Below are 15,528 nucleotides of genomic sequence, written 5' to 3'. Positions count from 1 at the left end.
AGAAGGGAGGAAAGGGGGGAAAGTGGCAGGACCGGAAGCGGGAGCATCCTTTCTCCTTCCCTCTGTGATTTCCATGCTCTTCTTCCGCATTCGGCTAACAGAAGGAGACTCCATATTATCCGAAATTTTTTGTAATCCAATGTTCTGCTGGTCCGTTTATGTCAGGTAAGCAAGTCTCTACTGTACATCATTTCATCCCAACAAGAACAGTCTCTAAAAATACTGCAATCTGAATACTACAAAAAGATATGTACTAGACTCGGTGACAAAGGCCAAAGTACTGTACACAGAAAACAGATTTTAACTAGATAAGCCATTAGATGCTAGAAGGAGAGGAAAATGCAAGGCCAGAGAAAAGAAAGGAGGAAGGCAAAAAAGGACAGAGATTTCTGGTGAAAGAGAAAAAATACCCTATGATTTCCTCCCCCAATAGTTTCATCTCTGCAAATCTTATGAGATACTGAAAGAAACGGAACCAAAAAACCTAGAGTAATACAGTGTGCTCTTGGCATCTGCTGGGATTTGGTTCCAGGACGTCTTGTGGATACCAAAATCTGCGGTTATCAAGTCCCATTATATACAAAAATTTAATAAAATTGTGTCCCTTATATAAAATGGCAAAATCAAGTTTTGCTTTTTAGATTTTTATTTTTTTTAATTCAGGCCATAAAAGGCCGACTGTAAAGCAGTCATGGGTTATTTTAAGAAATATTCCATTTCTTTTTATTTAAAGTAAAAGGAGATTGTGGTGAAGTAACACATTCAAAAGTGAAGACAAAAAGTCAGTCTACAGGAGGGTGTCTTTGCTTGGAAGGCAATGGCTGTATTTCTTTAGTTCTAAAGATGCACTTTTCCCCCATATAAATATCTCTAAAAATGGGATGCATCTTAAAATTGAGGGTGCTTTATTATATGTGTCGGGCTGGGCTTTAGCATAGCAGGTTAACCACCAACTGCATCTGCATCTGCAGTAAATCTTGCCAATTGAAAGGCTGACAGTTCAAAGCCTGGGTCAGGGTGAGCCCAGCTTCTGCCTACCTAGCAATTTCAAAAACAGCAATGTGAATAGATAAATATGTACCGCTTAAGCAGGGAGGTATTTAAGGCACCCATAAGAAAATGCCAGAAAAATGCCAACGATTCGATGAAGGAGGAAGTTTAGAAACAAAAGCTCTTTGGCAGGGAAAGTGGAGCAAAACACCCCCCCCCCCAAAAGCCGGAACCAAGCACAGCCTCCAAGATGCAGAAGACAGGAAAGCCTATATACAACTCTATGTACAGTTGTCTGTCTTGTCAGTGTATAACGGTATGGAATGTTTGCCGTATAATATGTGTTCTGTGATATGCTCTGAGGGTGAGAAAGGCGGAATATAAATACTGTAAATAAATAAAATTACACACACACACACACAGAGAGAGAGAGAGGGCTTTTTTCTGTTGGTGGTACTGAAATTAGTGTGCCTGTTACAATCGATGGCATATTACAATCAAAGAAATATAGGGAAAAAGGCAAGGTATAAATAAAGGAAATAAATAAATAAACAAACAAACATACCTACAAAGGTCAAAGGCTAACATTTGCCCAAAAGAAACATTTAAAACAAAGTCTGATCTCCAAAAACTATTGTGAATTACTGGATTACTGTGAGTTTTCCAGGTTACATGGCCATGTTCCAGACCTCACAACTTCTGAGGATGCCTGCCATAGATGTGGGCAAAACATCAGAAGAGAATGCTTCTGGAACATGGCCATAGAGCTTGGAAAACTCACAACAACCCAGTGATTCCGGCCATGAAAGTCTTCGACAACATATTGTGAATTAACTGAACTACCTGGCACAATAATCTTAAACAATTGCATTCAGTTCACGTTTATTTCAAACATTTTTTTTTTACTTTGACCATAAGAACTCAGGCATGATTAGAAGCAGTGGCAAGGAGGCATTTCTATTTTTTTTTTTTAAAAAACAATTTTTAAGAAATGGTTTGCTCACCTGCGACCACATTCTGAATATTTACCAATATTTTTTAATATTAAGGCAGCTGTTAATCGGATGTGTTTAGTAATTGGTCCCTCTTTTTCATCCTTAAACAGAAGAGAAAACAACATTAGGGCCAAGGGTGACAAAGTTTGCCTCCTTTCTATGCAATGCAGGGTTGCCTTTACTTACTGTGAAATCTCTGAAAACAAGGTTCCTTGATCCCCTCCTCAATGCCATGAGGGCGGCACTGGGATGATTGACAATGGCCTTCTGTGCTCTGGGAGTGGAAGAAGCACCCCCAACATTTGGTGGTCTAAAGAAGTCAAAAAGCAAGGAAATGGATTATAACATTGGTAGACTTGACAAGTGCTCAACACTGAGAAGGAACCACGCTCCTATATACTCATATTTAGATCTAGAAATGTTATTTTAAAAGCCAACCAACCCCCAAAACCTGAGTTATCAATTAATTATTACCCCAAAAAAAAAAAAAAGGGAAAAGGTGGCCAAGAGCACCACCTCAATGTGGAATGGCCCTCGACTTCTCCACTGGTCACATCCAAGTTCATTGCTTTGCTCCCAAAACCTGTCACTCAAGTTATACATGAGGTTTACTTATACATGTATATATGGTACGGTGAAGTCAGTCTGCAAATCTTAGTTTTCAACCAAGCCATTACTGTGCCATGAAAAGACACATAGTGTTAAATAACTAGCATCTTTTAAGTCTGGGTATGTTTCCAAATTATTTCCTTACTACATTGCCCACTTATGCCTACCCATTTGAATATTATGATAAAGTATCTTTTTGAATATGTTGTCAACCACACAGCTGAAGTATCTGGTGGGACTCAACTTTTTCCCTTTCACACTGGTATTCATACTAAAGCATCAAACTAAGAGAGGTTTACCAACTGGGAAGTCTATGCATGCACCCATCTTCACTTGGTCACTAGAGAACTTGTACCAAAAACCGTTTTCACAATAATGTTAAAAGGTATAAAGGGAGGCCATGGTAATACATGTCACCAAAAGAATGGCGGCCTAAAAACACTTTGAAATTGATACAGCACAAAGGGACAGCACCACACAACTTTTATGGTTCATACAACAGCTTCTCGTGGTGTTCAAACACATTTGTGGATTTGTGCTAAGGGTGACAGGGGATTAACTGTGCTCTGTCATAGGGATTACTCTATAAGATCATTTAAAATGAAACAATGCTGCTCCAAATATCCAGTGGTGCTTGTCAGTTGCTAGATCATCAATCCTGTACTGAACAAGAGTGACTTCAGTTGGCACTGGAACTGTATGGGGATTTGGATTTAGATCATAATTGGATAAATAATGATGAAAGATGTAAGGGAAAGAATTAGATCAGTAGATTTAGTTGGAGTCTAAGGCATTGGGTATTCTATAAAAATTGGGAGAAATAGTGCTTCGCATCCATAGAAGGGCACACGTTTTGTACATAAGGCATGCTTGATTAAAATCCACAGATCAGTAAGCAAGAGGTTACCGAAAAGGAGGAGCTCAGTGGGCTCTGGCAATTCAGATCATGGCTTCAATAGCCTGCTGACTCTGACTTTTACCTTGCTTCACCCTGGACTGCAAAATTTCACAGATTTCATCTGATAAGCTTCACGCTGTAATCCTAAACATATTTACTTTACAGTAAGTATGCATAAGATTCTGATTGTAGACAATTAATGAGGATCATGCCCCTTACTTTGTGGAAGATTTTGAACCTCCCGCTTGTCCGTGTTCTTCTTGCTTTAGTCCTGCTAGGAGAGCATCTTTTGAGCAGTGTTTATCCTGTTTGAGGGGGTTAAAAATATTATTACTATACAACATAGGCTCAACAGAGAGAAAAAAAATGCAGAGATGCAGTGCAAAGCTATCACAACCCTGGGTTGAATGCAAATTGGTGGTCATTCATGCACATTCACAGGCAAGTCGCACCTGCCCCAGCCAGCATGGGCAATGGTGAAGATTGCTGGGAACTGCAGTCCAGTTGCAGGATGGCTGCATGATTTCCATCCCCGCTATGGACATTTTTAAGGACAGGTTGCTTAATAAGTATTTCATTATACAGCTCTACTGTCTGAGGACTTATGCATAGTAGCTTTAGAAAACTCTGATGCTGTAGGCAGGGAATTGGTGCTTGCACTTTGCTCCTAAAGGTGAAGTCATCTCTAGATCTAGATTCTATAGCGCGTCCCAACCAAAGACACCCTACTGATGCAATGGTTCAACACTAACTCAACACAGAGGTAAATAATGGGATTCTCTAGTATGCATATCCTTTTTTTTTTAAAGAGCAAATACTTCCTTAATTGTCCTATTCATTCTTACTGATAGCAATTTTCAAGAAAGCTGCAGGGTGCTGGCAGTGGGAAGGGAAAGATGGATTGATTATATAGAAGCCACTAGATGAATTCCCATTGTATTCAAGTCCCTTCTTTGCAGTCGCACTAAGCAACAGTTTCATGGAAGGATGTATGAGTCTTGCTATAAAGAGGCCCTGGGATTCTAAAGATGAAAGCACCCAGTTTGGAAGAAGCATCCATTATAAGATGCTCTATAAAGAGAGGCAACATGGAGTTGCTTTAGAGCTCCCTGACAGAAAAATCCCAAGGATGCTCTCTGTAGGTCTGCCTTGAAACATTATTTGGAAACATCAAGTTGGTTAGTTAAAAATGTGACTGGTGAATAACTGACAGCTGTTAGGCAGTTATACTGGATGCAACCAGAGCATTGCTTGGCCCAATTTGGTATTGGTACTGGAACTTTTAACCCTAAATAGTCAGATACAAGCATTAATGGACTACTTTACCTTATATCGGTAATTTGTCTGTGGAACAAATTAGGAGATCAAACATACAGTAATGGTTTTTTTGTTAGTGGTTTGATGTTCTCCAATCACAGAAACCCACCAGGTGTGAACTAAAGATCACTTTTTTATCTTGATTTATAAGTAAGTTAAGATTTTATCAGGTTATATTATATATATGGGATTCAATGTTAATATTGTTTTGATATCTGCTAATTTCTTCTTGTATCAGCTTTATCACTGCTTTCTTGTTTTTGCAACCAATTTTGGTTGCGTTTACTGTTTGCTACGCAGATATACTTTGAAAGACACTCTGCAAATACCAAAATAAATTAATGAATTTTTGTTGATCTGGCATGGCTTTGAAGTATTCCGGGGGGGGGGGGGGGGGCACTCCTTTGTCTATTGCTGCTGTTTTGTGATCAGTGTCCTTGGTATCACTTAGGGCAAAAAGACTAATTGTGCTAATTGTTTGGTTTCCACTGCCTTCAATCTCATTGTTAAAAATTTAAAGCTGTAAATCTTTAGTTGGTTCAGTTTCAACTATCACAAGCTGCCTTGAGTCCCAGATTGGGAAAAAGTGGGATTTAAATAACAGTACTAGGAATAATTAACAACAATGTTACCTGTAAGTGGGTTATGAAGGAAAACCTTTGCCGCTGGAAAGGTTCACAGCCCTCCCATAAACACTGCCCAGGATAAACATCTTTTCCTCCATGCTCTGTTGCTGCATGATAGAAAACCTGGGCTGGTGTTTGAAACCACCTAGTAAATAAATGTAAGGTGTTTTTAGAATCATTGAAAATAAATATTTTGCTAACACTTCAGTTCTGAAAAATAAAAAAGCAATCAGTCAATATGTTGTAAAAATACATTGTTCATAAATTCTACATAACACTGCCAGAAGCCTTTCACACAGTTGTCTCTGTGGCAGAAGAAGGTACAATACTAATTGGTAAACTAACAAATGAATTCATATATTTTTGTAAGCCTTTAAAGCAGTAATTCTCAACCTGTGGGTCCCCAGATGTTTTGGCCTTTAACTCCCAGAAATCCTAAGGGCTGGTAAACTGGCTGGGATTTCTAGGAGTTGTAGGCCAAAACACTTGGGGACCCACAGGTTGAGAACTACTGCTTTAAAGACTTCTCTAAGATGCTGTTTGCAAAACTTCCCCCTTATGCAAGCAAAGGTCTCAATTATACTGAAGAGTCTATTCAACCTGCGACATGAAAATGAGGGTGCATACTAATCATAGGAAAATATATCTCTCTCCAGAGGGCTCTGAGAAAGACTACTGAGGGAACAAGATATGAGAGTTATCACATGGTGCCTAGTATAGAAAATACGGATAGAAAACTATTTGTCAAAAGAGAGGAACACTGAGTTGCTCAGTGAAATTGATTAGTAGATTTGGGACAGATAGAAGAAAGTGCTTTCAAAAGACAGCATTTCAGTGTATAAAGGTGTGAGATGTTCATTGCCTTAGATAGCTTTAATAAGATATTTAAGTTGCCACCCTCATGGCAATAGCAGAAGGATGTTGCTGTTTTCTTTTCCTTATTATGAACTTCTTAGGGACATGGCTGAACTGTATGTGGATCCATGATGTGATTCAAACTTGAGCAAGACTCTGCATGTATGTACTGAAAGGAACAAACAAACAACAATCCCTTATAGGGGAGACAATGAGTGTTGACTCGGAAAAAAAGTTCCATCCTCCCCTTAAATAAAAATTATGAATATACTGTAGTGAAAAGAGCATGATTTTCTTCAGATGAAGTTCTGTGAACCATTAGAAAGCAACCCCTTCTCTTAACCCAACTGATGGTAATCTACTTTATGTTCCATCATCACTCACTAGTTTCCTAATGAAACTACACTGGAGACTGTCAATGCTTCTAAGTTAGAAAAAGAGTTATGGGTGGAAGACTCTGAACCTCCATAGGCTTTATAGTCTAAAGCAGACCTGCACAACCTGTAGCCCTCCAGGTGTTTTGGACTTCAGCTCCTAGAATTCCTGACCACTAGACAAGCTGGTTAGGGCTTCTGGTAGTTGGAGTCCCAAACACCTGGTTGTGCAGGCCTGGTGTAAAGATTTACTGCCTCAACAGGCAGGTAGGTGGACAGCTTTTGACAGTCAACTTGTCAAACTTCTTAGACGATGAATAATCTATAGGTCAGTATGTAATCAATCCATCTACACCTATGTGTAACTCACAGAGTGCCAATACAATAAACCTTTTTTACAATTCCTTCATGATATGATTCCCAAGGGTTTTTTTTTTTTGGGGGGGGGGTGGCCATCATCTAGAAAAATGTGGAAAACCCCTTTATGTAAATAATACATTGTCAGTCCTATACAGGCCTTTCAAAGTGATCCAACCAACAATTACATATATCATATTAAAATAACAATTGGAAAGGGCTTATGGAAACACAGCGCTTATGGAAACACACTTACTTTTTACATGATTGCCAAAGACACATGAAATTCTGTCCAGGTTTTTTTGCATGTTCCACATGAGGACTTGGTACAGCATACACAGAAGGCGGCAAACTGACAGGTGGGCCTTGGACTTGCATTGTCGGTACCGGTGTGACAGGTGTGCTCTGTGGAAAAAAGTTTAAAATAGTAAGGAGTGAAATTTCACTTTGCTTTGCTATTTACTGAATAGTGCAGCATTAGGTAACAAGTATAAGCAAGTATGTATTTTGTTACCGATACCCATGAATCCCTTGACTTGAAATAGTATAAAGAAAACAAAGACTGGGGAAATGTTGAGCTACGCAGTATACAGATTTTTCCAGTATTCTACAACTTCCCTATTTTTATTTTCTAGGTTCAACACAGAATACGTTACAGCTGTTAGAGAACTTTACAGATAGAAATCTTTATCAAAATACTGCAAGTCTTATTTAACAAAACAATGTGAATTTGGCAACATTTTTTCAGAGTGAATACTTTAAAACTTCTATAACACCACCATATATTTCTAGCTTTTCTTTTCAATACTTCATAGAATGACAAACAAAGCTAAAATAGTTGAAAGTTTTTATCTACATTTTCACTATGGATATGTCACATGTATGCGTAACATGAGAGGGAATGAGGCTGTGTAAACCTTTAACCTCAAAACTCATCTTCATCTGAGCAATGAGACAGACCAGATAACTGCTTCAGATTTCCTATACTACTTAAAGAAAGAAAACCACATTTGAGAGCTGTCCTGCAGATATAACTTCAGCAAGTAAAATACTAGCATGTCAAAGGCAGAATCCTTTTCTTTGATATCTGTGTTGATTTCCATTGTTGTTTTTGTTTTGTTTTTGTTTTTTTGCTGTTATTGTCATCGTTCCTTTTCTTCTCAATGAGATACATTACAGAAGACACCATACACTACTTGGTGAAAGTATCATCTGTATATTTTTTAAGGTGACAACTGAGACCTATAGCCTCTCTAAAATATTGACAATATAGACAATATGGTCATGTTGCTCCACACATTAGACTGTGTTTAGCTTTGGGACTTGTGACGTATCATGGCAGCTTCTTTCATATCATGGCAGCTTCTCTATCCTTCCCTAAATATGATATATAGAAGGTCCAGGTAAATAGACTAGGTCATGAGTATCTCAATAGAGCAAAGGTACCATCCTAGAGGAGACTACAATTCATGGACAGTTAGGAATGTTAATATTTTACTGTTCTGTCCTTATAAATGGGGGCAATTTCCAGTCTTCTCCCTTGCTGCAAAAAAACACATACTTCTGCACATGTCTTGCCTTGTATTTACACATCCTGAAGTGGTTTGTGAAACTATTCTGCCCAATAATACACATGAGACTAGTGAAACGGTCCAAAAAAGACTGTTTAAAGGAAGCCATGTGTTTTTGTGTGTGTAAGACTGCTGATCTGTTGCTTCTTCTTATTTTCAACACGTAAAACAGCAATCTAGCACAAGAAACAAATATGGCTTTCTACAAACAATGGGTTTTGACACCGAATTACACTATTATCACAAACAAGCATGTGTATTACTGTACAGAGTAATTTTCCAATATAATACAGGAAATGGCAAAAACGGCACAACATTCTCAACATTACATCGTTATTCTCAATATTATATCTAGCTAACTATAGCTTTCTATTCTTGCATAAAACACATCTGCTGTGCTCATTTATGAGGGTTGCCTTCGTCTTCTGTGTAGCACTGTATGGATGTTGCTATGAAGAGCACAACTCATTTCAACCAGAGTCTAACATTCAAAATATTTAAAAACTCTCCATTTGTGAGCATTAGGACTATCTGTTTAGAAATACTCCTGATATAAATCCCAGGGACAACTTCAGATGATATCATTAAGCATATACATTTAGCATACATCAAATAAAACTCTCAAGAAATTTAAAAAAAACACCTTCTGGTTGGAAAGTATTTTTTTCTCCACTCTGGACTGAAGAATCCTATCCCTGTATTTCTATGCATCTAGTATTCCTAGATTTGCGGGGCTTGAGGAATGCAAGGCTGGGGTGAAAACTGCTGGAAGAAACATTAACAACCTTAGATATGCAGATGACACCACTTTGATAGCCGAAAGTGAGGAGGAGCTGAGGAGCCTTCTAATCAAGGTGAAAGAAGAAAGCGCAAAAGCTGGGTTGCAGTTAAACATTAAAAAAAACCAAGATTATGGCAATAATGATTGACAACTGGGAAATAGAGAGAGAAAACATGAAGGCAGTGACAGACTTTGTATTTATAGGTGCAAAGATTACTGCAGACGCAGACTGCAGCCAAGAAATCAGGAGACGCTTACTTCTTGGGAGGAGAGCAATGACCAATCTTGATAAAATAGTGAAGAGTAGAGACATCACACTGGCAACAAAGATCTGCATAGTTAAAGCAATGGTATTCCCCATAGTCACCTACGGATGTGAGAGCTGGACCATAGGGAAGACTGAGCGAAGGAAGATAGATGATTTTGAACTGTGGTGCTGGAGGAAAGTACTTAAGAGTGCCTTAGACAGTGAGAAGATCCAACCAATCCATACTTAAGAAATAAAACCTGACTGCTCATTGGAGGGAAGAATAGTAGAGGCTAAGATGAAGTACTTTGGCCACATCATGAGAAGAAAGGAAAGCTTAGAGAAGACAATGATGCTGGGGAAAATAGAAGGAAAAAGGAAGATGGGCCAACCAAGGGCAAGATGGATGGATGGAATCCTTGAAGTGACTGGATTGACCTTGAAGTATCTGGGGGTGGTGACGACTGACAGGGAGCGCTGGTGTGGACTGGTCCATGAAGTCATGAAGAGTCGGAAATGACTGAACGAATGAACAATAAATATTCCTATCTATGGATCTCTGTTCTGAAGCAGACACTTTTGACTTTAATTGGACATATCCTACTTTCAATGTACTAATAATGTAACATATCCCAAGGCATAGTTTCAATGTTTTCTTGACAGAAGGGCAGCAAAGAAGACACAGAAATGGAAGAAGAAGCAGGACTGTGAATTTAGTAAGGATTAGAAGTTGAAGGAACAAGAGGGAGACAAAAAGAGAGGTGGAAAGAAGGCAGATAAAGAAGTAAGGGATAAACAGGGTTTTGCAAAAAGGAAGATTTGTGCAAGTAGGAAATTTTAATGGGAGAAAGGAAGAAGGATCGCGAAAGACTAGAAATTTTATTCCATCTTGATGTCCAGAGATGAGGGCCAGACCCTGTGATCAGGGATCTTAGTGAACATTCATTTTCATTCTACTTTATGGCTAATCAAGTCATGGAAGAAACAAATAGCTTAAATTACGTATATAGAATGCAATCATTTAAGCAAATGCAAACAATCAAAGCATTTGTAAAAAAAAATCCCAAATCATCATGCTATTAGTTAATATTAAGAAACAATTGAATGTCAGGGATGTAGGACAACACATTGTTTTGCATCCATAGAACAGCATGACTAGCTGTATCAAGACCTTTCCTTGGCTCTGATAAGTCTTTGCCATATAGCAATTCATGCAGTTACAGCATTTTGTACATCTCCTAACAAATACATATAAAATATAGAATCCAGGCATGTCAACCCTAAGAAATCAAACAAGAATCTGTAAATTAAAATAGTGACAGAAGTGAATTTTAAGCAGACATTTTAAACACATCTTAGATTCTTTTAAAAAGACTTCCTTATATCAGTATAACCATAACATTTTGATTATTCTTTATCACAGAGCACTAGTTTGACACCAAAGCTACCAAATCAATTATAAAGTGCAGTTCATTCCTCTTAGAAAGAAACAAAGGAAAGCCAAGCATATACAAAACATTCCTCAGCACCTAACATAAATACATTGAGAAAACATGAATTGCATGCATGCAGGGCAGAGATTATTAGGACTCTGAAAATTGGACTGCCTGCTTAACATCACATTTTTGCTGAACAGACAATAGTTTATTAAAGTTTTGATTCTCAATATTGCTTTGCTCTTCAAAAGCTATCAGCGACTAAATAGCAAGCTTCATCATGTAATCTGTGGACTTTAATAGCTCCATACACAATGCATAATACTCACAGAAGCTATGTACCTATTTTCTAGCAAATAAGTGCACCAAATCAAGACAAGGCAGCAGCCAACAGAATTGCCTGAAACCTTTATTAATTTACTTTTCTACAAAAATCTAGTTAAATAAAATCGTATTTAAGAAGAGGGAAACAGAAAGGGAAGAAGTGCTATTGTTAGATTCAAATCTTGAATCTTCAGTTCTGGAAACATTTTCTCAATATCTGATCACATTTACAGGGAGAATGGAAGCATAGCAAGAATCTACAGATACATTGTGGGAATGCTGGCTAAAATCCAATTATCAATCCCAAACACAATACACAAACTAAATCAATGGTAACTTGGTAAATCAACAAGTATGCATGTTGCATTGATTTAATAGACCCATTCTAGCATGGATGGACAATGAGATTTAGATCTAGGTTATGTTTTAAAAGAGCTGAGTAATACAGTTCTGAGCTCTTCCTTTTCTCCCCAAAGAACTACCTTTAAGAAAATACACAAGAGATGCAAACATGTAAGGAATAATTTAAGGTCTTTTAAAAAAAAGGAGTTGTTCAGATGAAGTGTCTATGGGGCCTTCCAGATAGGCCCTATATCCCAGGATCTGATTCCAGGTTTTTTGTTTATCCCAGATTATCTGGCAGTGCGGACTCATATAATCCAGTTTAAAGCAGAAAACCTCAGATCAGATCCTGAGATACAAGACCTGTGTGGAAGGCAAACTTTCACAATGTGTTTTTGCCATATAATCTTGTTTCAAACATCAGAATCAACAATGTGTTCTTTTACTTTCTTAAACTCCTACTGGATTTTAATTAGTCACTTATTGTATTAATGAAACCATGTAACATTTATTTAATACTCTTCCAGAGACAACCTAAGGAAAAACATGTATTCAACTTCATTATTAATGGATGGGGAGGTAGGAACCTTGAACTGAGCTCTAAAATAACCTGGCCATTCACGTCCTTCATAAAATAATGGCAGTGCATATTTCTCTGTCTAGGTTAGGAGATCAATAACTTTAGTATGTACTAGTTGCAGCTTATACTTATTATAGTTTGCATACTGCTATGAAAAGGCACGTTCATCTGAGTAGTACATTTAAAGTAACTGTGTAACTGTGTCAACTCTGGGAATCAATTTTGTGCCACTGGGATCTTTGGGGAGCTGTACAAACTGGCCAAAAATGAGAGGGAGAAGAAAGAAACCATAGCTGCCTCTGTAGCAAATGCTGGGGAGTAGTAGTGAAATGTCCAGAGGGCACAGGGCTGTGAGTTACGATACCAAAATAAGAGTCAACTGTCAGTTCTATCAGCTTCTATGAACAAAAGGATATGGGATGTCATCCTGCTATTTGCCTTGGACCAACTTTGCATAAGGTTGCTAGATAGATAGATAGATAGATAGATAGATAGATAGATAGATAGAGACAGACAGACAGACAGATTGGTGTGTGTGTGTCAAAATTAGATTTAGTATGCCTAGTTATCTTTTTAAAAGGGAGGTGTCATTTCCTTCTGTTCTTTCTTTTTATCATCTAGTGCTGAGCTGAGGACCTAGCTAAAAAAGGATAGGTCCAGTAGTGGGGCTTTGCTAGGCCCTAGTAATGTAGATATCTAGAAATGAGTTGGCAATTAAATTATAGTTATGGTGCCGTTTGCATGGGAGAATGGAAGCATACTCCCAAGCTCTTCACCTTTTTAGGTATTGATACATGAACGTTAATTGTAATACGAGATTACCCTGCTTTTTCAGTAAACTGATTTTGTACGGATTATTATTCAAAGACACAAAAATGTGGCCTTTTAAAAAACATTACTGAGTACAATTCAAAGATATATATATTATTCAAACAGAAATAATTATGTGATAATCATAAATGTACATATGTATCGTAAAACAGATATTGTGACCCATTTTAGCATTAGCATTAAGTATGTTCCTGGTTAAATTTGAGTTGGGAGGGAATAGATACTATTTCTGACATACTATTTGTATGGTTAGCAATATTAACACTAACAAAAAAAAGATTTCTCTTTTTTCCCACCATAAAGGAGTAAAACATTTTTTTCTGTTTTCCATTTATTAATTCATAAAAGTTTCAAATATAGTGAAGATTGGAATTATTACAAAAATCTTTTAGAAAAGCTAGAGACAACCAAGAATGCATCTTTTTTTTAAATTTCAGACTCTCTACATTTTAAGAAGTTCTGTATTTTAATCTTTGGATTAGCAGATATGCAAATATGGCAAAATCAAAGAGCCTAATATAGAGTTTTAAAAATTAAAATTAATCCAATGAACCATTACTCCTAGTTGTAACTAATATCAAATGCTACCTGAAACCATTTGTTTTCCATTTATCCATTTTGTACATTAAAATAAACCATCCCTTGAATTGGAAAACAAACAAAACAAGTGATAATATCTCTCCTCTAAACATATACATATATGTGGCTGCTCAGAAGAGAATACGAATTACTAGATGTGTATAATAAAATCTTAGGCATCGTTTACACTGGGTTAGTGTTGAACAAGTGAACAATCCCTCTGAAAGACATTGGCTCTTTCTAGATACCTGAAGGGGCTTGCTGTGATGTTTGATGACACTATCTGCCCAACAATACTCCCAGGCTGACATCTGATTGTAAGTTTGAATGGGACAAAAGGTTCACATATAAGTACTGGGGTTCCATTCTTGAAGTTCAATGAGCAATAGAGGTATTTCCTCTGAAATTCAGCAGCATTAATGGTGCATAAAGAGTCACATATTTCAAGCAGTATATGCCATACAGAAATGAAAGTCCAAAGAGAGCTATTGATATAAAGGTCACAGTAAACATTTACAAAATATTACAAGTAGGCATTCTGTTGGTTAATTCCAACTAGAGTAGACCCATTCAATTGACAGTTGAGTGGTGAGTCAATGCACAGGTAAGTTTCACTAAATTAATGGCTCTACCCTGGCCAGGACTAACAAGAGAATTTAGGTCACAGGATAATATGTGTAATATTCATTATTTTCTTCAACTTGAACAGTAAGAATAAATACCAAGTTCAAAATGAATACGTTTTCTGTACCCATTATTGCAGTGGTTCTCAACCTGTGGGTCCACAGATGTTTTGGCCTTCATCTCCCATAAATTTTAACAGCTGGTAATCTGGGTGGGATTTCTGGAAGTTATAGGCCAAAACATCTGGGGACCCACAGGTTGAAAACCACTGCATTATTGCCAAAGGTCTTATACATGATAATGGTAACAGAATAACTTTAAGTGAAAACGGAGCTTAAGCAAATTAACAGCAAAAATATCATGTGCCAGTTTCTTAAACCTAAACAAAATGAAAATAAACAATCCTCTTGGTTATGAGATTCTATGGTTGAATAGGTATGAATGTTCAACTATAGTCAGGTCAAAGTTTATTTTAATATCACCATGTTTGGCCTGATCACATGCTTAGTTCTATCCTTCACTCCTGAAGTGAAGTAATGAAGTCAATCTGTTGCAGAAATTTGCAATACATTAAAACAAAGGGACTTTCATGAGAGCACTTTGGATGGCAAGTTCTGACATATTAACAATGTATATTTTTCTGAATGTCATAGAATCCTGTTGGTACTCTCTGCTAGTGGTTGTATTTATCACATAATTCTGATGTTTGGCAGAAATAGACCCCCCCCCCCCAAACCCCACCAGCTCTTATCGGCATTTCTTCAACACCTCACTTCTGTTAGAGCTGCTACATCCATTATTTTTTTCCTCCTGGCACACCATCTGCTGGGATATGAATGCCATTGTAGTGCACTCATAGGATTCTGTCTTGAATTTATCTATTTCTAGATAAATGCTATAAAGTGTACAAAAGGAAGATCATACTTTGTCCTTAATAAAACAGTAAACTTACTTCCCGCCAAGTCACTTATTTTAGATGTCAAGATATTGGGACTATTTGGGTGGCAAAATAAGCCAAAAATTGTAGCTTACCAATTATGAGCCACAAAGAAATGATCAATCGCTCCTATTAGGAGTGAGGGTGGCCATAAGTGTTATGTGAATGTCATTTCCAATCTGTCTTATTTCTCTCCCAGCAAACTAGAGAGAGAATCTGCAATCTGTTTTTGAAATTCTTCTTTCTCTCTGGTTA

At 37.4% G+C, this 15,528-nt stretch overlaps 1 protein-coding gene across 3 annotated transcripts in view; it reads right to left on the bottom strand.

Moving 5' to 3' along the window:
* Positions 1 to 15,528, bottom strand: part of ARID2 (AT-rich interaction domain 2) — a 105,122-nt gene that overhangs the window by 1,779 nt on the left and 87,815 nt on the right. For all 3 annotated transcript variants that reach the window (XM_060777557.2, XM_067469084.1, XM_060777558.2), the window contains 5 exons: positions 7,278 to 7,426; positions 5,442 to 5,580; positions 3,712 to 3,797; positions 2,172 to 2,295; positions 1,995 to 2,086 (listed from right to left, as the gene is read on the bottom strand). In XM_060777557.2, coding sequence (XP_060633540.2) covers positions 1,995 to 2,086; positions 2,172 to 2,295; positions 3,712 to 3,797; positions 5,442 to 5,580; positions 7,278 to 7,426 — 590 coding nt within the window. The remainder of the gene's footprint in view (positions 1 to 1,994; positions 2,087 to 2,171; positions 2,296 to 3,711; positions 3,798 to 5,441; positions 5,581 to 7,277; positions 7,427 to 15,528) is intronic.

Source organism: Anolis sagrei, chromosome 5 (genome assembly GCF_037176765.1).
Source record: "Anolis sagrei isolate rAnoSag1 chromosome 5, rAnoSag1.mat, whole genome shotgun sequence".
NCBI lineage: Eukaryota > Metazoa > Chordata > Lepidosauria > Squamata > Dactyloidae > Anolis > Anolis sagrei.
This window is presented reverse-complemented; position numbering and strand designations above follow the sequence as displayed.